This window comes from Salvelinus namaycush, chromosome 3 (assembly GCF_016432855.1).
Source record: "Salvelinus namaycush isolate Seneca chromosome 3, SaNama_1.0, whole genome shotgun sequence".
Taxonomy (NCBI): domain Eukaryota; kingdom Metazoa; phylum Chordata; class Actinopteri; order Salmoniformes; family Salmonidae; genus Salvelinus; species Salvelinus namaycush.
Window position 1 is genome coordinate 16,982,225 of NC_052309.1, and position 23,659 is coordinate 17,005,883.

At 41.4% G+C, this 23,659-nt stretch overlaps 1 protein-coding gene across 1 annotated transcript; it reads left to right on the forward strand.

Moving 5' to 3' along the window:
- The first annotated feature begins 526 nt into the window (after positions 1 to 526).
- LOC120044238 (calcineurin B homologous protein 3-like) lies at positions 527 to 23,431 on the forward strand. Its single transcript, XM_038988844.1, has 8 exons — positions 527 to 828; positions 8,015 to 8,084; positions 8,349 to 8,429; positions 19,712 to 19,851; positions 20,379 to 20,440; positions 20,534 to 20,641; positions 20,777 to 20,824; positions 21,678 to 23,431. Exons 1-8 carry the CDS (start codon positions 765 to 767, stop codon positions 21,753 to 21,755), a joined length of 651 nt encoding a protein of 216 aa, XP_038844772.1. The 5' UTR covers positions 527 to 764; the 3' UTR covers positions 21,756 to 23,431.
- The last annotated feature ends 228 nt before the right edge of the window (positions 23,432 to 23,659 follow it).

Sequence of the window (23,659 nt, forward strand, 5' to 3'; positions counted from 1 at the left end):
TAGAGGATGGTGTGTTAAAGGAATGGGAAAGTAGGTCAGTACAGAGTGACCAGAACAGTTTGTGCTTTAGTAAGGTTGGCTTCTTGGAATTTATTGCTATGGTCATTAATTTTACCACACAGATGGGAAGGAAGTCCCAGAAGATTGAATTGGTAGTAGCAGAAGCATAGATGTGTTTGGGTATCAGAGATTTTAGTGCAGAAAAACTACAGGGGGTTTTGAGAGAAGGGGTTCCAGCCTCCCAGGCTGATGACCTGCTGTAGGATCTGTTGGGGCCAAAGTATTGGGCAGGGGTGGACGGGTGTGTTGGAGATAGTGGTATATATATATAGATGGGGATGCAATTTCCTATTTTTTTTATTTCCCTTTTCTGTGAACAAAATGTGCAATACAATGCACTTTCCAAACTGAAAGGCAGCAATACACAACGAAGCGGCTGTCTGCCAGAAAACCAGACAAAGAAGAAGTAGTGAGACAACTAGATCAAAGGAGAAGTTGCCAAGTTGCGGAAGTGCGCGCTCTGTCTGCAGAGAATGACACCTTGAAATGCATTAGGACCTTGAAGAAACTGGCGTATTACTTAATTATGAGAGGAGCCGGTATCGACCAATAACATGAGTTGGTGTTGGGGATGTGCTAATGAAAAATATCTGTTCCACTGAACTGACGCTGTTTCGATTTCAGTAGTTACCAACGTTGTCCTGAGCGAGACCAATCGGTATTTCCATGCGTCTGGATTGGTCGGCTGGCGCGTTTCTCGAGTTATGGGCGCATTACAGTCATTATCTGATGAACCCGAATACAGAGAATTGGCAGAGAAGACGGGTTGTGAGTATTACGTTTGTTTTTTGTAGTATACGATTACAATTGTTGAGAATACGCATTTTTATGGGATTATGTAATCCTGCGCTAAAATGTATCATTATTGTGAAATGAAACGCCCCCACAATAAGTAACCCCATTCTCAATAATGAGTATCTTCATAATACACGTCATCAAGTGTAGCGGTAAGTGTTCTGGGGGCTATTTCCATAGCAGAACAGCATGAGTTATATATTGCTGTAGGCTACAGCACTAGTATGAGTATCTTTCCTGCTAGTTGGCGCCGATGCTGTCAGCGCGCAAAAGGCTTTGACATAACCGGAAAGCTAGTTTCATGTCCACTGTGTCACGAATGTTGAATAAAATTCTATTTGAACTTACTCTGCTGATTGTTTGTCGGGTTGGTTCTTGTATAGTGCGGAATTTGAGACAATATCCACATGAAAGTATAATTAAACTAACTTTTAAAAGCCTGGTAGTGCGTTCAGATCACCTGAAACATGCGCAGGCAATGCATGCATACTTGTCTAGAGGCCTCCTGTAGACGTTTGTTTACATTGTTTTGCGCATGTGCCAGGGGATATAAATATCAATGGAGGTACCAGTGTTTGGAAAGTCAGTTTAATAATACTTTATTACTTTCCTGTGGATATTTCTGCTCAAATTCCTACCCACAAAAGGACAACCCGTACAGACTACTGGTAGAATACATTGAAATGCAATTGTATTCAGCATTCTGGCTTGTGAGAGGACATTTTCAAATCAAATGTATGGCATTAATCTCAGACTGTGAACCTGAGGTATCACAGTCTGATGATTGTCAGGCATCTAGTAGGCCTACTGCAGTGTCTTTCCTGATACCCTGCAATGAGATGAGCTACCATGTCCAAATTAAAAGCAGAACAATGAGAAGACTGTTTGATCAAATATGGAATGTCCTTGTGACTAAAGTCAGATGAAAGAAATGAGACTTGATAATCGTATTAGACCAGATTAATCGCCTATATTTTTTAAAAGCTGCAATATGTAACTTTTTGGGCTACCTGACCAAATTCACATTAACAGATAACTCACATTTCTTTCTCATTGAAAGCAAGTCTAAGAAGCGGTAGATCGGTTCTATGTGCGCTATTTCTATGCTTCCCATTCTTAAATTTAGCTTTTGCATCTTTTACTTTCGGTTTTGTACACTATCTTCAAACAGCTGAAAATACAATATTTTTGGTAATGGAAAATATATTTCACAGCAAATTTAGATGGTAGAATGATTCTCTACACTATACTTTCTTGTTTTGTCACATAAACTGAAATTAGGTGAACTATTAGAATTTTAGCAACCAGGAAATGGTTGCTAAAACGATTAAATCTTAAAAGGGCAATTCCACGCCAGTGTAGCCGAAAATATTTTTGTATCGCCAATTGTTCTGGCAATTTTCACGTAGAAACTTCATTGGATGTTTGACATGCTTTTTCCATTTGTATCACAAACCATTTGTGGATTAAGACCTATACATGTCTCCTGTAACAACATCTTGGTGTCATTATACTTCTTATAGTGTGCTCTGAAATATGGAGTATGTCAAATTTTCATATGAATTTATTCAACACTAAAAATATTAATGTTAATAGATCAAAGTACCCTTTTTGATTTTGTTTATTTCAAGACATTGTTTAGAACAATATACTCTACAAGTATATAACATTTCCATAGTGGGCTCTCTGATAATTCTTAAGCTTTGATCAGAGGACATTTTTTGGAAGTTGAAGCTCATTTACTGGATTTCTATACAATAAAATAAAACATTTTTTTTTTAAAGTGTTATTTGGAGTACAGCAAAAATGGCTCAAGCCATTATCACCTTGGCTGCTTTAGGTTCATTCACCTCAGTCGATCTACAAACAAATAGCCTATTAGCTTTACAATTTGTAATGTTATAGGCCTACCCCTGGAAGGGGGTAAATATGAGAAATGATTCACACATAGCATCAGGGATTGTTCAGTCAGTTGTAATGATGAATTGCATAAAATCATATATTCTATACATTGATAGGCTCTCTTTTCTCAAATTACATAGTGTTCACATTTGTATTCCTAGGCATTACTAATCAAGCTCCTAACAAACAGACATCAATGGAGCACACAGATGATTGTATTATCACATTCACATAAATTATTAGAATATTACTTACGATTCTGTATTAATATCATTGATGTAGTGGTAAAAAAAGGTGGGTAATGGGAACTATAAACTCCAGTGGGCGATGGAGATAAGACGAACAACCACCAATATAACAAAAAACAAATGACATTTTTAGAATTGTATTGTTTGCATTTTAATGTCGGCCTATAGGGAAGATGGGCCATGTGGAGATGTTCATATTGAATTCTTTCAACATGAACAACTCCAAGTTTGGGAACCACTGCTATAACCTCGCTCTCTGCTTGCTTCCTCTCTTTCTCTTCTGCTTCCTCCTGCATGCATTGCAGCCTGACTCAGCCTCACCACTGAGCGCCACATCGCTATCTGTCTCAGTAGGCTACTCTCTGTGAAGCAAAGCTATTATGACAACTCAGTAGCCTATTTTCTGCTCCTGCTGAGGTAGGCTCCGTTTAACGTTAGCTTCTTACTTCATCCTTCTATCTGGCAAAGTAATACTAGCCAAAGCCCTTCAACGTCGCTCCCGGCAGCTAGCCACCTGACTGACTGACATACACTATACAGTACCAGTCAAAAGTTTGGACACATCTACTCATTCCAGGGTTTTTCTTTATTTTTACTATTTTCTACATTGTAGAATAATAGTGAAGACATCAACACTATGAAATAACACATATCAAATCATTTAGTAACTAAAAAAGTGTTAAACAAATCAAAATATATTTTATATTTGAGATTCTTCAAAGTAGCTACCCTTTGCCTTTGATAGCTTTGCACACTCTTGGCATTCTCTCAACCAGCTTCACGAGGAATGTTTTTCCAACAGTCTAGAAAGAGTTCCCACATATGCTGAGCACTTGTTGGCTGCTTTTTTTGTTGTTGTAAAAATGTATGTAACCTTTATTTAACTAGGCAAGTCATTTAAGAACACATTTTTATTTACAATAACGGCCTACACCGGCCAAACCAGGACGACGCGGGGCCAATTGTGCGACGCCCTATGGGACTCCCATCATGACCGGTTATGATACAGCCTGGATTCAAACCTTTTCCTTCACTCTTCAGTCCAACTTATCCCAAACCATCTCAATTGGGTTGAGGTCTCGTGATTGTGGAGGCCAGGTCATCTGATGCAGCACCTCATCACTCTCCTTGGTCAAATAGCTGTAGTGACCATAACATTGTGGCAATAATAAGGAAAGCCGAAGTGCCAAAGGTTGGGCCTAAAGTAATTTATAATGTTTTCTCAGGATTCTTTTGTTGAAAATGTATGTTGGTCTGATGTGTATGAGGAGGTGAATCCAGATGCAGCGTTGGAAGTATTTGTTAAATTATTAATGCCAATTGTTGAAAAGCATGCACCTGTTAATTAAGAAATGAACTGTGAGAACTGTTAGAGCCCCCTGGATGGATGATGAATTGAAAAATGTTATGGTTCAAAGAAATTATGCAAAAGAGGTGGCAAACAAGTCAGGCTGCTCATCTGATTGGTTGATATACTGTAAACTGAGACATTTTGTGACTTAACTAAAAGAAGAATCAATTATATTTCCAAACAAAGATAAATGACATAAAACACAATGGACAAAGATTTTGGAGTATCTTAAATGATATAATGGGCAGAAAATACAATTAATCTCCATCGTTCATTTAAGTTGATAGTTAATTTATAATAAACGCTTTCGATAATGCCAATCTTTTCAATTACTGTTTTGCTAGTAAAGTGGAAAAACCCAGAAGTGAAATGAAAACATTAAACAGTGATCCATCATATTTTTGTATAAAATATCTAATAATGAAAGCGAAGGATTGCTGTTTTGATTTAGTCAAGTTAGTGTGGGACAGGTGGAAAAACTATTGTTATCCATCAATAATGACAAGCCACCAGGTATAGACAGCATTGATGGGAAACTATTGAGTATGGTAGCAGAATCTATTGCCACCCCTATTTGCTATATATTTAACCAAAGCCTAAAGGTGTGTGTGTGTGTGTGTGTGTGTCCACAGATGTGGAAGTATGCTAAAGTAATTCTACTGCCTAAAAATAGTAAAGCACCCTACTGGAGTGATTTAAGGTAGATACTGTATGTATAGGGGTATATGAAAAAATAACAGTGTGTGGGTGTATGTGAGTGCGTGCGTTTGTAGAGTCAGTATAAATGTGTGTGTGTTGGAGTGTCAGTGTGCGGTAGTGTGTAGAATCCTGTCAGTGTGCTAGAGACAGGGAAAAAATAAAATACAAGGGACAGGTAGTCTGTGTAGCTATTTAGCAGTCTTAAGGCTTGGGGATATAAACTGTTCAGGAGCCTGTTTGTGTCAGACTTGATGCACCGGTACCTCTTGCCGTGCGGAAGCAGAGAGAACAGTCTATGGCTTGGGTGGAGTCTTTAACGATTTTTCAGGCCTTCCTTTCACACCGCCTGGTAAGAGGTCCTGGATGGCAGGGCACTCGGCCCCTGCCATGCACTGGGCTGTCTGTACCACCCTCACATTGCCATGTGATCCAGGACAGTGCTGCTGCCATAACAAGCAGTGATGCAGCCAGTCAGGATGCTCTCAATGGTGCAGCTGTATAACTGTTTGAGGATTTGAGGGCCCACGCCAAAACTTTTCAACCTGTTGAGGGGGAAGCGGCACTGTCGCACCTTCTTCACGACTGTGCGCACGTGTGTGTGAACTATTTTAAGTCCTTAGTGATTTGGACACCATAGAGCTTGAAGCTCTCGACATGCTCCACTTCAGCCCTGTCGATGTGGATGGGGGCATGCTCCCCCCATTTCCTGTAGTCCATGATCAGCTCTTTGGTCTTACTGACGTTGAGGGAGCGGTTGTTGTCCCGGCACCACGCTGCCAGGTCACTGACCTCCTCCCAGTCTCATCGTCGCCAGTGATCAGGCCTACCACTGTCGTGTCTTCAGCAAACTTGATGATGGTGTTGGCGCAATCGTGGGTGAACAGAAGGGGACTAAGCTTACACCCCTGTGGGGTAAGCGTGGCAGAGGTGATGTTGCCTACCCTCTTCACCTGGGTTCGGCCATCAGGAAGTCCAGTATCCAGTTGCAGAGAGAGATGTTCAGTCCCAGGGTCCTAAGCTTGGTGACGAGCTTGGAGGGGAAAATGGTGTTGAAAGCTTAGCTGTAGTCAATGAACATTATTCTCACATAGGTATTCCTCTTTTCTAGGTGGGTGAGGGCAGTGTGGAGTGTAATTGACATTGTGTCATCTATGTGGAGAATCCATCGAGTTCGGATAGCCATTGGGGGGTTCTTGTCTGAAAGCAATTTTTCAGAAAAGCAGGGAGTATTACAGTTACGAGAGTCCCATTGGTAGCAAATCCGCAATCAGAGGTAATCCATGTTATAGAATGGAGGAAGAGGTGGCTGGTTCTCCCTTGGCCTTAATCTTGCCAGGACTCCCCTCTCTTGCCTCTGTAACGCCGGCATTTCCTTTTGGATACCCCGAAAATTGGGGTAGAGCACTCACCTTGTACTGCGCTGACTCCGATGACAGATGATTGGTTAAAATAAATGGATAATAAGATGATAGTTGAAGCTGTGTTGTTAGATTTCTTCTAGTTATGAGAAATATTACTGCGATGAAGATTCCAGATTGTCTGCACAATCAAATAATATTCAGCTCAGACACGCATGCATACCCCACAAGACATGCCATCAGGGGTTTCTTCAGTCCCCAAGTCCAAAACGAGTTCATGACAATGCACTGTATTATACAGAGCCATGATCACATGGAACTCCCTTCCAACTCAAGCAAACAGCAGAATTACCTTAAAAAATAATAACTATTATTATTTTAATAATGAATTATATCTCATGGAACGGTGGGGACAGTGAGGGGACAAACACAGACACACTCTAACACACCATTTTTGTTGTATTGTTTGTATATCGTTGTATTTTAAATTTGTGTGACTGTCCTTGTGTATCAGTGTTTTGTTGCATGTCATGTTTTTTGTGAACCCCAGGAAGAGTAGCTTCTGCAAAAGCTAATGGGGATCCAAATAAACAAATAACAGTGTAGGCCTGACTGAGCCACCATGAATAATAGATTAGATACTTTGTGTATAGCTTCAGAAAAACATGCAAGCAATGAGGCCATGAACAGACCTTTTTTCTTCACCATCTCTATTGTCTGAAATCCCCACCCTCAGTGAGTTTCCTCATACCACTGGTAATCCAATATTAGATCTTCACATACTGGTATGCCCATACAATATACCTAGGAATGTATCACATGCGGCTGGTCGCCCCATAATTGGGGAGGACGGACTCATAGTAATGGCTAGAATGGATTGAATGGAATGGTAAATAACTCATCCAAGATATGGTTGATACCATTCCATTCACTCTGTTCCAGCCGTTATTATGAGCTGTCCTTCCCTCGGCCTCTTTTTCACACACTGAAACACTCGCACTCACTCACTCACACACACTCTTATTTCAAATATTGTGGCGATTTAGATAGATAGATATTAGATATCAGTCCTTGTTTGAATGCATTTGAATACTTTGAGCTCATCATTACATGTAATACGCAGTTTAATACACATTTATTACGGTCTTTCTCTAAACTACAATGAGAGAATGCAATGTGAAATCGTTTTTCCATTTGAATATACAAATCCACTGGCATCAACTAAAAATAGATGCTGAATAAACATTCAGCCCTACTCTCTGCTTATACTGTGTGTGTGTATACAGTGTTAGTCCTGAGGATGTCAAATTAGGCAAACTGAATGATAAATTAGACATGACAACAAGACACAAACATAAATTGTAGTTGGCAAAAGTTAAAAAACAATTGTGTTCCGTTAACATCATTACTCTGCAATCCGTCATGGTTTCTTGCTCATTCAGTGTTAACTGATGTGCTGCCTGGCATTTTGCTAATAAGAGGCCTCTTGAAGTTACATGTGAGTTCTCCTTCATCCATGTATGTCTCTAACCTGCTGTGGTAGGCTGGCAGGATGTCCCTCTCTGTCTTGGACTCATGACAGTCCTTTTTTTGTTCCTCAGTTTCCTTTGAGCAAATTGGAATCCTGCACAAAAGATTCAAGCAGTTGAGCCACAATGAAGACATGCTGAGGTAGGACTCCCTAATAATGTTTGACATTCATACACTCTGTAAAGGCCCATTCTAACACACTTTATTTTTAACTTGTGCTGTTACTATGGGGACACACATGGGTGTATCCTGGCATAATACATTTCTGGTGAAGTGGTTCTTCCCATTTCTTTATAATAAACTAGCCTAACAGGTTTTGGTTTGGCTTTTGTTTAGCAAGATGTTATAAGTGACCAGCTTCCTGGTGCACACCTTTTAATTATCTCCTTGTCTTTTCACTTGTAGGAGAGCTGACCTCGACACAATTCCAGACCTGGCATGCAATCCAATCCGCATCCAAATTATAGAGGCCTTCTTTGACAAAAGGTAGATTATTGTGTTCCCGTTAAGTACCTCAATAAGTACAAGACTAAGGGCTCTATTTTAACAAACCAAACGCAAAGTAAATCTTAGCTCACTTGCGCGGCGCAGTTGAGTGGTGGTGTGTCTGAAATATTTGGGCTATTTTGACAGCGGGAATAATGGGCGTAACACCTGGTGTTAGCGTAAAGGGGCAGGCATTCTTTGAATTAATATAAATTGTTGGTGTGACGAGGGCTTGATCACTCACTGGCCAATGAAAACATGCTCTAACGCTTTTTATGTGGTTGCTTCAACTTGTAACAAGATTTGTAAATGTTATAATAAGATTAGTCTACCTTCGACGTTGATATGGCGAAGTTGAATTTTAAAGGCAAAGAAACAGGCATTTATCAATAGTTGATTCCACACCACGGACAGCGATTGGAATTCCTGCAATTTGACATTCAGATCCAACAGATGACAGTAGAAGATGCTTTTTCTTTTTATATAAATGAAAAACAGTAATTAGACTTTAACAACTTGATGTTTCTAAATAGGCATATTTCATTCAATGGGCATCGCGCATAATGGGTCCAAAGTTTCACAGGAGCTGGATATAAATAATATCCATAGCCTATAATGAGACTTTGGGGTTTCAAGACACATTGGGTTTTTTAGACACACATTCAGGATTAACGCAACTCCGGTAAATAAAAATGTTGGACAAGAAGAATATAGATTTAAGTTGTCCGAATGGACAAGTAAAAGAAGAAAAGGGTGTTGACAGTTTTTGCTGCTCCCAAAAGTGCTATTTTAATATAACATTGGGGATAGGCTATTATATTGATTAGTCTACTGTGTGCCTCCGCTGGCAAGATCCATGCCATAACCAACTAAATAAATATCCCCACTAGCGTTGCCTGAAATGTGCCCTTTTGCGCATGTTTTTTAAGGGCACACCTCAGATATTTCTTACCCTCCCACCTCAACGCAAGTGAGCTGATATTAGACACGTCAATTACCAATCCTGGCGCAAGGTTTGGAAAATAGCAGAGCGCCGGCTTTAACAAATCGAAATTGCTAACGAGCGTGCTTTTGACAATTGGGCTGGCTTAACACCAGTCGAAAATAGAACCCCAAAAAGTGAACTTCTCTCAAGATGCTCCTAGCTATAACCTATCTACCTACATAGTGTGATTTTCATTAAACAGTAGGTTTGGTGGTGCCTCACAGAGATGTCAAATGTCAGCCTCATCTAGAAACAACCCCTAGCCTTTAGCCCCTCGCCGTTAGCCACTACCACCTAGCACTTGTGTAGACCGGAAAGGTTTGAATATTAAGTTTCTTTCCAAAATGATATATATCCATTTTCAGAAATCTTAATAAATTAGCTTTTATTGTTTTAAAGAACTTATGAAAGAGTGAAAAAAAACACCAATCTAATCATGGCATAGTGTTGCTCAATGACAGATAGGCATGAATTTATCTTCAATCACTTGATGGTTTCATTTCAGAGAGACAAATAATAATGTTTTTTCAGCAAAACGAAAAGTATACAAAATATTAAGAAAACTTCCTCTTTCCATGACAGACTGACCAGGTGTATCCAGGTGAAAGCTATGATCCCTTATTGATGTCACTTGTTAAATCCACTTCAATCAGTGTAGATTAAGGGAAGGAGACAGGTTAAAGAAGGATTTTTAAGCATTGAAACAATTGAGAAATGGATTGTGTGCCATTCAGAGGGTGAATGGGCAAGACAAAAGATTTAAGTGTCTTTGAACGGGGTATGGTAGTAGGTGCCAGGCACACTGGTATGTGTCAAGAACTGCAATGCTGCTGGGTTTTTCACGCTCAACATTTTCCTGTGTGTATCAAGAATGGTCCACCACCCAAAGGACATCAAGCCAACTTGACACAGCTGTGGGAAGCATTGGAGTCAAAATGTCCAGCATCCCTATGGAACGCTTTGGGGGGACAATTCAATATTAGGAACGTCTCATTCCAAATTCATGGGCATTAATATGGCGTTGGTCCCCCCATTTTCTGCTATAACAGCCTCAACTCTTCTGGGAAGGCTTTCCACTAGAGGTTGGAAAATTGCTGCGGGGACTTGCTTCCATTCAGCCACGAGTGTTAGTAAGGTCGGGCACTGATGTAGGTTGATTAGGTCTGGCTCGCAGTCGGCGTTCCAATTCATCTCAAAGGTGTTTGATGGGGTAGAGGTCAAGGCTTTGTGTAGGCCAGTGAAAGGTCTTCCACACCGATCTCCACAAACCATTTCTGTATAGACCTCATTTTGTGCTTGGGGGCATTGTCATGCTGAAACAGGAAAGGGCCTTCCACAAAGTTGGAAGTACAGAATCGTCTAGAATGTCATTGTATGCTGTAGTGTTAAGATTTCCCTTCACTGGAACTAAGGGGCGTGGCCCGAACCATGAAAAACAGCCCCAGACCATTATTCCTCCTCCCCCAAACTTTACAGTTGGCACGATGCATTCAGGCAGGTAGCGTTCTCCTGGCATCCGCAAAACCCAGATTCGTCCGTAGGACTGCCAGATGGTGAACCGTGATTCATCACTCCAGAAAACGTCTTTCCACTGCTCCAGAGTCCAATGGTGGCAAGCTTTACACCACTCCAGCCGACGCTTGTTATTGTGCAATGTGATTTAAGGCATGGCACTTCAACACTTGGCGGTCCCTTCCTGTGAGCTTGTGTGGCCTACCACTTTGTGGCTGAGCCGTTGTTCCTAGACGTTTCCACTTCACAATAACAACACTTACAGTTGACCGGGGCAGCTCAAGCAGGGCAGACAGTTGACAAACTGACTTATTGGAAAGGTGGCATCCTATGACGGTGTCACGTTGAAATTCACTGAGCTCTTCATTAAGGCCATTCTACTGCCAATGTTTTATCTATGGAGATTGCATGGCTGTGTGCTCGATTTGATACACCTGGGTGTGGCTGATATAGCCGAATCAACTAATTTGAAGGGGTGTCCACATACTATTGTGTATATATAGTGTATCTGCCTTAGGGTCATTGTCATGTTGGAAGGTGAACCTTCTCCACAGTCTGAGGTCCAGACCGCTCTAGAGCAGTTTTTAATCAAGGATCTCTCTGTGCTTTGCTCTGTTCATCTTTCGCTCAATCAAATCAAATTGTATTTGGCGCACGCTTTTCATCCGAATGTGAAAATAGCACCCCCAGCCATAAGAAGTTAACCAGCAATGCAGTTGAAGAAATTGACTTAAGAAAATATTTACTAAAAAAAGTAAAATAAACTTTTTTATAAAAGTCTTCACAATAGAATTACATAACAATAATGTGCGGTAGCAGAGAGAACAGTCTAAGACTTTGGTCACTGGAGTCTTTGACAAAAAAAAATTGACACCGCCTAGTATATAGGTCCTGGATGGCAGGAAGCTTGGCCCCAGTGATGTATAGGGCTGTACGCACTACCATCTGTAGCGCCTTACGGTTGGATGCCGAGCAGTTGCCATAACAGACGGTGACGCAACCGGTCAGGATGCTCTCTGGTGCAGCTGTGGAACTTTTAGAGGATCTGATCCATGCCAAATCTTTTCAGTCTCCTGAGGGGGAATATGTGTTGTCATGCCCTCTTCACGATTGTCTTGGTGTGTTTGGACCATGATAGTTTGTTGGTTAACTTGAAACTCTCCACCTCTCCAATGCAGCCCAACAATGTTAATGGGGGCCTGTTCGGCCCTTCTTTTCCTGTAGTCCACGATCAGCTCCTTTGTCTTGCTCACATTGAGGGAGAGGTTGTTGTCCTGACTTCACACTGCCAGGTCTCTGACCTCCTCCCTATAGGCTGTCTCATCACTGTTGGTGATCAGGCCTACCGCTGTTGTGTCGTCAGCAAACTTAATGATGGTGTTGGAGTCGTGTTTGGCCACGCAGTCGTGGGTGAACGGAGAGTACAGGAGGGAACTAGGCATGCACCTCTGAGGGCTCCCGGTGTTGAAGATCAGCATGGCAGATGTGTTGTTGCCTCCCCTTACCACCTGGGGGGCGGCCCGTCAGGAAGTCCAGGATCCAGTTGCAGAGGGAGGTGTTTAGTCCCAGGGTCCTTAGCTTAGTGATGAGCTTTGAGGGCACTATGGTGTTGAACGCTGAGCTGTAGTCAATGAATAGCATTCTCACATACTGTAGGTGTTCCTTTTGTCCAGGTGTGAAAGATGTGAGATTGCGTCATATGTGGATCTGTTTTAGGTGGTATGCGAATTGGAGTGGGTCTAGGGTTTCCGGGATGATGGTGTTGATGTGAGCCATGACCAGCCTTTCAAAGCACTTCATGGCTACCGATGTGAGTGCTACGGGCTGTAGCAATTTAGGCAGGTTACCTTCGCTTCCTTGGGCACAGGGACTATGGTGGTCTGCCTGAAACATGTAGGTATTACAGACTCGGTCAGGGAGAGGTTGAAAATGTCAGTGAAGACACTTGCCAGTTGGTCCGCTTATGCTCTGAGTACACGCCCTGGTAATCCATCTGGCTCCACAGCCTTGTGAATGTTGACCTTTTTAAAGGTCTTGCACACATGGTTGGTGCTCTGGTGCACGCTTCAGTGTTGCTTGCCTCGAAACGAGCATAAAAGGCATTTAGCTCGTCTGGTAGGCTTGTGTTACTGGGCATCTCGCGGCTGGATTTCCCTTTGAAGTCCGTAATAGTTTGCAAGCCCTGCCACATCCGACGAGTGTCAGAGCCAGTGTAGTAGGATTCAAACTTAGTCCTGTATTAATGCTTTGCCTGTTTGATGGTTCGTCTCAGGGCATAGTGGGATTTCTAATAAGCGTCCGGATTAGTCTCCCGCTCCTTGAAAGTGGCAGCTCTAGCCTTTAGCTCGGTGTGGATATTGCCTGTAATCCATAACTTCTGGTTGGGATATGTATGTACAGTCACTGTGGGGACGATGTCGTCGATGCACTTATTGATGATGCCGGTGACTGTGGTGGTATACTCCTCAATGCCATTGGATGAATCACGGAACGTATTCCAGTCTGTGCTAGCAAAACAGTCCTGTAGCGTAGCATCCGTGTCATCTGACCACTTCTGTATTGAGCGAGTCACTGGTACTTTCTGCTTTAGTTTTTGCTTGTAAGCACGAATTAGGAGGATAGAATTGTGGTCAGATTTGCCAAATGGAGGGCAAGGGAGAACTTTGTATGTGTCTCTGTGTGGAGTAAAGGTGCAAAAAGATTTTTGTCTCTAGTTGGACATGTGATATGCTGGTATAAATTAGGTCAAATGGATTTAAGTTTGCCTGCATTAAATTCCCCGGCCACTAGGAGTGCCTCTTCTGAATGAGCATTTTCTTGTTTACTTTTGACTTTATACAGCTCGTTGAGTGTGGTCTTAGTGCCAGCATTGGTTTGGGGTGGTAAATAGACGGCTACTAATAATATAGATGATAACTCTCTTGGTAGATAGTGTGGTCTACAGTTTATCATGAGGTACTCTACCTCAGGCAAGCAATACCTCGAGACTTCTTTAGTATTAGACATCGCGCACCAGCAGTTATTGACAAATGGACAATCACCCCCGCCCCTTGTCTTACCAGACATAGCTGCTCTGTCCTGCCGATGCACGGAAAACCCAGCCAGCTCAATATTATTTGTGTCGGTGGTATTTGGTATTTTATTAGGATCCCCATTAGCTGTTGCAAAAGCAGCAGCTACTCTTCCTAGGGTCCACACAAAACAGGAAACATAATACAGAATGACATAATACAGAACGACATAATACAGAACATCACAAGAACAGCTCAAGGACAGAACTACATACATTTTTAAAAAGGCACCCGTAGTCTACATATCAATTCATACACACAAACTATCTAGGTCAAATAGGGGAGAGGCGTTGTGCCACGAGGTGTTGCTTTATCTGTTTTTTTGAAACCAGGTTTACTGTTTATTTGAGCAATATGAGATGGAAGTTCCATGCAATAAGGGCTCTATATAATACTGTACGTTTTCTTGAATTTGTTCTGGATTTGGGGACTATGGAAAGACCCCTGGTGGCATGGCTGGTGGGAGAAGTGTGTGTGTCAGAGCTGTGTAAGATGACTATGTGAACAATTTGGGATTTTCAACACATTAATGTTTCTTATAAAAAGAAGTGATGCAGTCAGTCTCTCCTCAACTCTTAGCCAAGAGAGACTGGCATGCATAGTATTTATGTCAGCCCTCTGATTACAATTAAGAGCAAAACGTGCCGCTCTGTTCTGGGCCAGCTCCAGCTTTAATTAGGTCTTTCCTTGCCGCACTGGACCACACAACTGGACAATAATCAAGATTAGACAAAACTAGAGCCTGCAGAACTTGCTTTTTGGAGTGTGGTGTCAAAAAAGCAGAGCATCTCTTTATTACGACTAGACCTCTCCCCATCTTTGCAACCATTGAATATATATGTTTTGACCATGACAGCTTACAATCTAAGGTAACGCCAAGTAATTTAGTCTCCTCAACTTGTTCAACAGCCACACCATTCATTACCAGATTAGACTGGAACATAAGATATTATAGTTTTTAATGTCCCGTTGGTAGGATAGTCTCGACCGTAGTTCATCAAGTTTGTTTTCCAGTGATTGATCGTTGGCCAATTAGACTCCTGAACAGGTATCAAATGGCTAACCGGGCTATCTGCATTGTGTCCCGCCACCCACCACCCGCCAACCCCTCTTTTACGCTAGCTACTCTTTGTTCATCATATATGCATAGTCACTTTAACCATATCTACATGTACATACTACCTCAATCAGCCTGACTAACCGGTGTCTGTATGTAGCCTCGCTACTGTTATTTTTCACTGTCTTTTTACTGTTGTTTTATTTCTTTACTTACCTATTGTTCACCTAATACCTTTTTTGCACTATTAGTTAGAGCCTGTAAGTAAGCATTTCACTGTAAGGTCTACACCTGTTGTATTCGGCGCACTTGACAGATACACTTTGATTTGATTTGAATCGATGGTAGTGGCGATTTACTCACTCTCCTCCGAATCCTCACAAGGCATCCCCACCTCCTCCCTCTGTATCTCTGCATTTTCTTCACGCGAATGACAGGGATTTGGGCCTGGTCTCAGGAAAGTAGCATATCCTTCACATCAGACTCATTAAAGAAAACATTTTCGTCCAATTCGAGGTGAGTAATCACTGTTCTGATGTCCAGAAGCTCTTTTCCGTTGTGAGACAGTAGCAGCAACTTTATGTACAAATAAGTTACAAACAATGCGAAAAAACACAATAGCTCAGTTGGTTAGGAGCCCTTAAAACGGCAGCTATCCCCTCCGGCACCTATATATCATTATATCCTGACTAGTCTCCCAGGTCCTGCCGCTGAAAAACATCCCCACAACAAAGGGCTACCCAGACCCCTCTTTTACGCTGCTACTCTCTGTTCATTATCTATGCATAGTCACTTTAACTCTACCTACATGTACATATTACCTGAATTACCTTGACTAACCAGTGCCCCCGCACATTGACTCTGTACCGGTACCCCCTGTATATAGCCTCGCTATTGTTGTTTTACTGCTGCTGTTTAATTATTTGTTACTTTTATTTTCTATTTATCAATTTTTTTACCTAAACAACAATGCAGTTTTAAGAAAAATAAGTGTTAAGGGCTTGTAAGTAAGCATTTCACTGTAAGGTCTACACCTGTACACCTGTATTCGGCGCACGTGACAAATAAACTTTTATTTGATTTGATCGCCATGTAGCACTCACTTCTGTCATCATTTTTGAGAGGCTAGTTATTTTTGAGAGGCTAGTTATGGACCAGAGCATTCTGGCAGGCTGTATCACCGTATGATACGGCAATTGCACCACCTACATCCGCAGGGATCTCCAGAGGGTGATGCGGTCAGTCCAACGCATCACCGGGGGCACACTGCCTGCCCTCCTGGACATCTACAGCACCTGGTGTCACAGGAAGGCCAAGAAGCTCATCAAGGACGTCAGCCACCTGAGCCACGGCTTGTTCACCCCGCTACCATCTAGAAGGCGGAGACAGGACAGGTGCATCAAAGCTGGGACCGAGAGACTTTGAAACAGCTTCGATCTCCAGGCCATCAGACTGTTAAACAGTCATCACTAGCCGTCCTCCGCACCGGTACCCTGCCCTGAACCTTAGACACTGTCACTAGCCGGCTACCACCCGGTACTCAACCCTGCACCTTAAAGACTGCTGGCCTATGTACAGTGCTTTCGAGAAGTTTTCAGACCCCTTGACTTTTTCCACATTCTGTTACATTACAGCCTTATTCTAAAATTGATTAAATAATGACAAAGCAAAAACTGGTTTAAAAAAAAACTGAAATATCACATTTACATAAGTATTCAGACCCTTTACTCAATACTTTGTTGAAGCACCTTTAGCAGCTATTACAGCCTCGAGTCTTCTTGGGTATGACGGTACATGCTTGGCACACCTATTATTTGTTACTTTTACTTTTCTGTTTATCAATTTTTTTAACTTAACCAACAATGCAGTTTTAAGAAAATTAAGTGTTATGGGCTTGTAAGTAAGCATTTCACTGTAAGGTCTACACCTGTTGTATTCGACGCATGTGACAAATACAATTTTATTTGATTCGATGCTGCCACCACCATGCTTCACCGTAGGGATGGTGCCAGGTTTCCTCCAGACGTGACGCTTGGCATTCAGGCTGAGTTCAATCTTGGTTTCATCAGACCAGAGAATCTTGTTTCTTATGGTCTGAGAGTCCTTTATGTGCCTTTGGCAAACTCTCTAAGCGGGCTGTCATGTGCCTTTTACTGAGGAGTGGCTTCTGTTTTGCCACTCTACCATAAAGGCCTGATTGGTGGAGTGCTGCAGGGCTGGTTGTCTTTCTGGAAAGTTCTCCCATCTCCACAGAGGAACTGAAGCTCTATCGGAGTGACCATTGGGTTCTTGGTCACCTCCCTGACCAAGGCCCTTCTCCCCCGATTGCTCAGTTTGACCGGGCGGCCAGCTCTAGGAAGAGTCTTGGTGGTTCCAAACTTCTTCCATTTAAGAATGATGGAGGCCACTGTGTTCTTGGGGACCTTCAATGCTGCAGACATTGTTTGGTACCCTTCCCCAGATCTGTGTCTCAACACAATCCTGTCTCGGAGCTCTATGGACAATTCCTTCAACCTCATGGCTTGGTTTTTGCTCTGACATGCACTGTCAACTGTGGGACCTTATATAGACAGGTGTGTGCCTTTCCAAACCATGTCCAATCAATTGAATTTACCACAGGTGGACTCCAATCAAGTTGTAGAAACATTTCAAGGTTGATCAATGGAAACAGGATGCACCAGAGATGAATTTCGAGTCTCATAGCAAAGGGTCTGAATACTTATGTAAATAAGTAAGGTATTTTATTTTTAATACATTTGCAAAAATGTCTAAACCTTTTTTTGCTTTGACATTATGGGGTGTTGTGTGTAGGGAAAAACATGTTTTTAATCAATTTAGAATGAGGCTGTAACGTAACAAAATGTGGGAAAAGGGAAGTGGTCTGAATACTTTCCGAATGCACTGTATAGCATTTTGCCCAAAAAATTATAAAATGTAATACACACCTAAATCCTAATAATTAAAATCTGAGAATGGTTTACACCCACATGAATGTACCGATAAGCAATCATTTCTGGTGTTTTGGGAAAAAAAGAAATGTCCTCTCGCTGTCAACTGCTTTATTTTCAGCAAACTTAACATGTGTAAATATGTGTATGAATATAACAAGATTCAACAACTGAGACATAAACTGAAGAAGTTCCACAGACATGTGACTAACAGAAATGGAATAATGTGTCCCTGAACAAAGGGGGGGTCAAAATGAAAAGTAACATTTAGCTCTTGTATGACCACCACCTGCTTAAGTACTGCAGTGCATCTCCTCATGGACTGCACCAGATTTGCCAATTCTTGCTGTGAGATGTTACCCCACTCTTCCACCAAGGCACCTGCAAGTTCCTCGACATTTCTGGGGGGAATGGCCCTAGCCCTCACCCTCCGATCCAACAGGTTCCAGATGTGCTCAATGGGATTGAGATCCAGGCTCTTCGCTGGCCATGGTAGAACACTGACATTCCTGTCTTGCAGGAAATCACACACAGAACGAGCAGTATGGCTGGTGGTATTGTCATGTTGGAGGGTCATGTCAGGATGAGCCTGCAGGAAGGGTACCGCATGAGGGAGGAGGTTGTCTTCCCTGTAACGCACGGCGTTGAGATTGCCTGCAATGACAACAAGCTCAGTCCGATGATGCTGTGACACACCGCCCCAGACCATGGCGGACCATCCATGTCCAAATCAATCCCGCTTCAGAGTACAGGTCTCGGTTTAACGCTCATTCCTTCGATGATAAACGCGTATCTGACCGTTACCCCTGGTGAGACAAAACCACAACTCGTCAGCGAAGAGCACTTTTTGCCAGTCCTGCCAGCGATGGTGGGTTTGTGCCCATAGGCGACGTTGTTGCCGGTGATGTCTGGTGAGGACCTGCCTTACAACAGGCCTACAAGCCCTCAGTCCAGCCTCTCTCAGCCTATTGCGGACAGTCTGAGCACTGATGGAGAGATTGTGCGTTCCTGGCGTAACTCAGGCAGTTGTTGTTGCCATTCTGTACCTGTCCCGCATGTGTGCTGTTCAGATGTACCGATCCTGTGCAGGTGTTGTTACACGTGGTCTGCCAATGCAAGGACGATCCGTCCTGTCTTCCTGTAGCGCTGTCTTAGGCGTCTCACAGTACGGACATTGCAATTTATTGCCCTGGCCACATCTGCAGTCCTCATGCCACCTTGCAGCATGCCTAAGGCAAGTTCACGCAGATGAGCAGGGACCCTGGGGTGTTTTTCAGAGTCAGTAGAAAGGCCTCTTTAGTGTCCTAAGTTTTCATAACTGTGACCTTAAGACACTAACAGCTTACAGACGGTAGGCAATTAACGACCGTTCCACAGGTGCATGTTCATTAATTGTTTATGGTTCATTAAACAAGCATGGGAAACAGTGTTTTAAGCCCTTTACAATGAAGATCTGTGAAGTTATTTGGATTTTTACGAATTATCTTTGAAAGACAGGGTCCTGAAAAAGGGACGTTTTCTTTTTTCACTGAGTTTATAATCTATATGACAATAATACAACCTTAGCTAGCAATAGGCGAAGTCGAGCTACTACCATATTGCGTACAGTATCCTTTTCAGTATCCATGACGTGCCTAGGATGTCATGCAGTGACCTCATCTGTCCACAAGATAGAGATATTTATGTTCCTTGCTTTTATACCGCTATAGAAACTTCCATCAGAATGGTGACGGGACGGTCGAGGAGATCAGCTTTGAGGAGTTCCTTGTGGTGATGTCCCACTTCAGACCTCCAGCACTGAACATGACAGAGGAACAGAGAGAGAAGGTCAGGAGGGAGAAACTCCGCTGTGAGTACCGTTATTAAAATGTTAGTGTGGACTGGTGTTAAGATGGATGTTTTGCATTATAGTATAGTTTCACTACCAAATGAAACAATGTGCTGAAATTGATATAATAATATATAAAAATATATTATTAAGAGATATATATAAATGGATATAATTCTTTGTGTCTCTTTCGGGACACACAACAGGTGCGTAAATACATACATGAATCACAAGCAATAAATACAGCAGACAGCACATGTGGATTCAGTTCCTTGTTAGTTCCTTATTAGCTTATGTACTTTCTACAATGGCATTCAGAACACTGTACATGGTTTGATGTGTACTATGGCTGACACTGTGACTGGAATCCATACAGGAATCAATTATCTGTAAACGTTCTGCTGGGATAGCAGGTACGCATACAACAGATCTATATCCCATATACAGCATTAATCAGCAAATGCATTACAGTGATGCCTCATGACACATGCAGGTAAGCAAATATTTGTAAAGAGTTCGTGTAAGATTTTCTTTATTTTCTTTCCCAGTCCTGTTTAATATGCACGACACAGACAACGATGGAACAATCACTCTGGAGGAGTATCGACATGTAAGCCACTGCTCAGCCCTATCTTTCAAATACCCTATCTGCCTATCACTATGTATTGTAACCATGACTGCCTTTCCTCTGAGTGTACTGTAGGTAGTGGAGGAGCTGCTGTCTCGGAGCGGAGCCCTGGGAAAGGAAACGGCTAAAGGAATAGCAGATGCTGCCATGCTGGAGGTAGCCAGTATTTCCATGGGTCACATGGTACGGCTGCTTTTTTACATCTTGTAAATGTTTTTTTCCTCATTCTGAGTTTTACATCTGGAATCAGCTGCTATATGACATCTGACTATTATAAAAGTTTTTTTTCAATACCATATTCAATAATCTCATTCTCAGGAACCAGATGAGTTTTACGAGGGGATCACTTTTGAACATTTTCTGAAGGTTTGTTATAAAACATTATTTTGTGTCTAATAAAATTGTTTGTTTGTTGTTGGTAAAAGTCATGGCTATAGTTTTCTTTTTAAAAGGTTTTTATTATTAAATAAACAAAGTATAGATTATTTAAGTGAGCTTCGCTGGAGAGCCCATTAAATCATCACTTCTTTAAAGGCGTAATCTGCACTCCTTACATCCATTTTTTTACTTTTAAATTAACGATATATGCCCATTGATTAATGAAGATTATAAACTGGGTGGTTGGAGCCCTGAATGCTGATTGGCTGACAACCGTGGTATATCAGACCATATACCATAGGTATGACAAAACTGCTCTAATTACGTTGGTAACCAGTTTATAATAGCAATAATATACCACGGCTAAGGGCTGTATCCAGGCACTCCGCGTTATAACAGCCCTTAGCCGTGGTATATTGGTCATATACCACACCCCCCGGGCCTTATTGCTTAATTATAACTTTTAAATGCCGCATGACCATAGTTCAACTGTCACATCCCATTAGAACCCAAAATATAAGCTTGTTTTACACCGTTGTTTGTAAACAATGATATTGCAAACAAATACTGTATAGCATCAAAACATGGTTAAAACTATAATTTACATTTCTGGTGGATGGTCAGACCTTGCATCTATAGCTCTGTCTTTGAAAATCTAAAGTGGTTACATTTCTCCAGCCCTATCTCTCTGCTGTTTGACAAAACTGCAGATTGTCCCTTTAACACAAACAATAGCAGCACAATTGTTGTTCTTGTTATTAAAGTACACAATAGTTTAAGGTATCGTCAGAGTTTAGTAACTAAGTACTATACTGGTAGTAAAACAACATTTTCTTTTCAGATACTGAAAGATATCGAGATCGAGACGAGAATGAACATTCGCTTTTTGAATATGGACACGATGACCCTGTGCAAGTGAGGATCTTCCACTTTTTTTTATTACTATGATGCACAAGCACTCTTCTATGGTCTTTTTTATTTAGTGGCCAGTTAGGGCATACTTTACCTTCTCTGACCAACTATTACAAAGCTCTGTTTAATAGTTTTGGGTGACGGTTTAAGCTTCTACTATCTAGTAGCCTCTAACACACACTTTATGTTTTTACAAATGTATTGGATAAAACAATATATATGTGCAACTATGCAAATATACACAGGTTAGCAGTAGGTATGTTATGAATTTAGCATGCCTGTATCTATCACTCCATATTTTATTCAAGAGTATTCACAATGCTCTAAATGCCATGAATCAATAATAAATTCAATAATAATGCAATCCAGTAATAACAATGTAATAAGCCAGTAATAAAGCGATAGCCAATTATGCAGCTCCATGATTGAAGTGAATGCAATTTACCTCCTAGTATATCTAGGGCACTGTGTGGAATAGGCTACAAACATTTGCACATCTCTTCTATACCACCATCACACCTAAACTGTTTTGCTGCCACTGCCATCAGTTTGGAATCAAAACAGGTTAGAATTTCCATGTACATTAAAAAGTCACTGACCAATAGAAACAAAGTACAACTGACCAGCCTAGCAGTATAGCATACTGCACATTTCCTATGGCAAGACCCTCCTCATATTGAGATGGTAGTTTCAAGTAAAATGTGCATCAGACTTGTGCAAATGTTTTAAGAATCAAGCCCATATTACCAAGCATTTGTTGACTGTTAGAAATAGGAACAATGATATGCAACTTGTCTGTGCTGCCCTCTAGAGACCAAAGAATGTGAAATATATCTCATTCCCACATTTAATCATCTCTATACTACCTATTTTATTTTTTTAAATTTGTACAATTGTGTGACTTCCATCAAGATAAATATTTGATTATTGTTCTTCATCTACACTTAAATGACTAAATCACAGGAGGTTGGTGGCACCTCATTCTAATGACTGGAGTGAACAGTTGGAATGACATCAAACACATGGTTTCCAGGTGTTTGATGTCATTCCATTTGCTCCATTCCTGCCATTTATTATGAGCCGTTCTCCCCTCAGCAGCCTCCTGTGGACTAAATGGCATGCATTCATTGAATTAATTTGGCCTTAATCAGTTGCAGATAAAATGTATTTTAAGTAGGCACCAGCAAATACTGCAGCCTGCCGATATCTTGATTGCATCTACAGATTGTAGCATGTCTTGGTCTTTGAATATCCATACACACTGTATATTTGTACTGTAAAATACAATATTTTCATTCCGATTTGGGATGTTATTGTAGCAAGGAATAATGTAAATGATGTGGCCTTCTCTTTTTATTGAGAACATTAAAATAGGAAACCGCTCACCAAAAGTGTATAATGTTTGAATGATTATGTACTGTAGGAATTGGATTGTGTTTAGTTTGCTTTTAAGAAAATAATTGTATTATCAGACAGCCTTGGAGAGGGATCTATAATGAAACTTGAATTTGCTTTGAGCTTAATCAAATCAAGTGGGGGCAGCACATAGCCTAGGGGTTAGAGGCGTGAGCCAGCAACCGGAGGGTTGTGTGTGTGTGTGTGTGTTTCCGCTTTGGGCTGAATGTGTCAATGTTTTGTTCATATGAAATCCCTAGTTTGAAATCAACTGTTTTTCTGGAAGCTATATATATATATATATATATATATATTAGTTGGACCTTGTTTGCAATTGACCAATAAAGTGATCTTAATCAAAGTGAATTTATGTACTTACCTTCTCAAAAACCTTTAAAGACATGCTCTGTATCTTTGGCGACGAGAGAGTACTGATGTGGTGCTCATATCAAATTGTATTTGCCGAATACAACACGCACACACTGGCAACCCTTACAGTGAAGTGCTTACTTACAA